This window comes from Galeopterus variegatus, unplaced genomic scaffold (assembly GCF_000696425.1).
Source record: "Galeopterus variegatus unplaced genomic scaffold, G_variegatus-3.0.2 Scaffold12363, whole genome shotgun sequence".
Lineage (NCBI taxonomy): Eukaryota > Metazoa > Chordata > Mammalia > Dermoptera > Cynocephalidae > Galeopterus > Galeopterus variegatus.
The window spans coordinates 1,765-3,900 of record NW_007738474.1 but is presented as its reverse complement, the minus strand read 5'-3'; the positions used below and the strand labels follow the sequence as shown (position 1 = coordinate 3,900).

At 40.4% G+C, this 2,136-nt stretch overlaps 1 protein-coding gene across 1 annotated transcript in view; it reads left to right on the top strand.

Annotated features, from left to right (window-relative positions):
• The window catches only part of LOC103581106 (protein spire homolog 1-like), a 38,717-nt gene extending 37,188 nt beyond the window's left edge, over positions 1–1,529 (top strand). The window contains exon 5 of the mRNA XM_008563014.1: positions 1,104–1,529. Coding sequence (XP_008561236.1) covers positions 1,104–1,324 — 221 coding nt within the window. The 3' untranslated portion in view covers positions 1,325–1,529. The remainder of the gene's footprint in view (positions 1–1,103) is intronic.
• The last annotated feature ends 607 nt before the right edge of the window (positions 1,530–2,136 follow it).

Here is a 2,136-nt window from a genome sequence, read left to right as displayed (position 1 = left end):
ATCCGAACCCGTGGCCTTGGTGTTATCAGCACCACACTCTCCCGAGTGAGCCACGGGCCGGCCCTCTTTTTCACTTTTAAATACTCTAATTTTGTAGTTATTGAATTTAGTCCGTGCTTAACTCTTCATTTGAAATACAGAAGGAAATTATTTCCACTTGCACTGGAGGATTCCAGGCCCTAATACCAAACAGCAGGCCTGTGGAATCAGTACTGACAAGGGTCTGTGTGTCGGCTGTGGCACACACCAACTGCAAGTCTGGCTGAGTCAGTCTGAGCCTAACTCTTTACGTACTTGCAAATAGAGATGAGAAGCAGTGTTGATAATTGCTAACGTGTATTGTGTGCTGCCTATACTAGGTACAGTATCAGTTATTAGCCGCCTTAATCTCACAACAAGCTTAAGCTTGTTCGTATCCCCATTTTACAGATGATGAAACAGAGGTTAGGTAGCTTGCTTGGAGTCAGACAACTAGCAGGAGAGGTAGACCTTGAACCCGTATGATCTATGTCGTTCTGTACTATATTCTGCCTCATTTTAATTTGTTGTATTGCTTTCCCACCCAAATTTGAGCTCTTAATAATTTAAATCAAATTTATTAAAGGGAATGTGTCCCAGTTTTTTGGTCTTCACATTAAATATGTTTATATGAATATAAATTATTAGTTATTTTGATTTGTAAACCGAAACATTTTCAAATCTTATGGCTATGCACCTGGTAAGGCTTTGCATATGCTCTTTCTTTTTTCCATCCACCACTAGCTCCTTAGAGGCTGTAAAATAAAACCAGCTTCTCTGAGCCTCAGTTTCTTCATCTGGAAAATAAAGAGATTGGAGCTAGCTATACATAGAATTTTTTCCATCTCTAAATTCTGATCTACACATATGAATATGTTATTATTCGTTTTAAAGTTTCCTTTAATTGACTCTGACAGTTAATGTATAACTAAGAATGTTTCAAATACACAGGGAGGCACTACTGTATTAAGCCTCTTTACTGTATTTTTGACGTGGAAATGCCTTTGCCATTTGGCGTGTGCTTCCAACACCAATTTATCTTTCTTTGCTCAAGGAAACGTAAGCCTTTGCCTTTCTTTTACCAGATGTAACTATCCCTGAGTCTCCAAAGAACATTGTGAAATCATCTGTGGTGAGTGGACGTTTAACATCACAAACAGAAGAAAATGGGTTAAGTGCTGCCCAGCAGGTGCCTGTGCAGCGGAAGAAGCTCCTCAAAGCCCCCACTCTGGCCGAGCTGGACAGCTCTGACTCGGAGGTGAGGCCCCATCTCATGCGTCCTGACCCCGTGTCTGGGCACTCATGATCTGACTCAGGCTACTGTCCTGCTGCTTCAGCTGTTGCTTAATCTCCTCCCGTTTTCCAGTCAGTAAAGCTAGGGTTAAATGAATTTGATTTACAGGAAATGAAATGGTAGATTACTTACTGTTATTAGTAAAGACCACATAGTAGCTTGAGTAAATAGAATAAATACTGAAATTTTGACATAGTCTTAAGTTGTAAGTGGGGTTTAAATAAATTAGTAATTTTCAAACTTATATTACCTTAATATCTTTCCCTTTGTTTGGGAAAGGAAAAAATAAAGTAAAAACAAACCAAAATATTTCCTTAGATTCTTCTCCCTCTAAAACACACACACACATATGTATACACTCATACGTAGGACTGGTTTTTTCTGTAATAGTAATACCAACAGACAAGCTCCAAAAAGAAAAGTCTGATAGAGTTCCCCAGACTTCATCCTTCACCTACTGCCCTTTGGGGGAAAAAATCTCACATCCTTCCGGATTTCAACATCTGTATGATGGTGCTTCCCAAATCTCTCCTGAGCATGTATCTGCAGTGTCAGTAGAGAGAGAGAGAGAGAGTGTGTGTGCGCGCGCGCGTGTGTGTGTGTGTGTCTCTCTCTCTCTCTCAAAATCAACTTAGGTAAAATGAAATTATCTTCTTCCCTCCCTTCTCTGTCACCCACTTGCCAAATCAAACACGTGTGCACACATGCACACACACAACCAGCTTTGCATCTTCTGTTTGCTATCCTAGTTGCTGGCTGCATCCTCCTCATATTCATCCAAGTTGGAATCTGAGGAACTCTACTTTCATTCTCCTTTTGTCAGT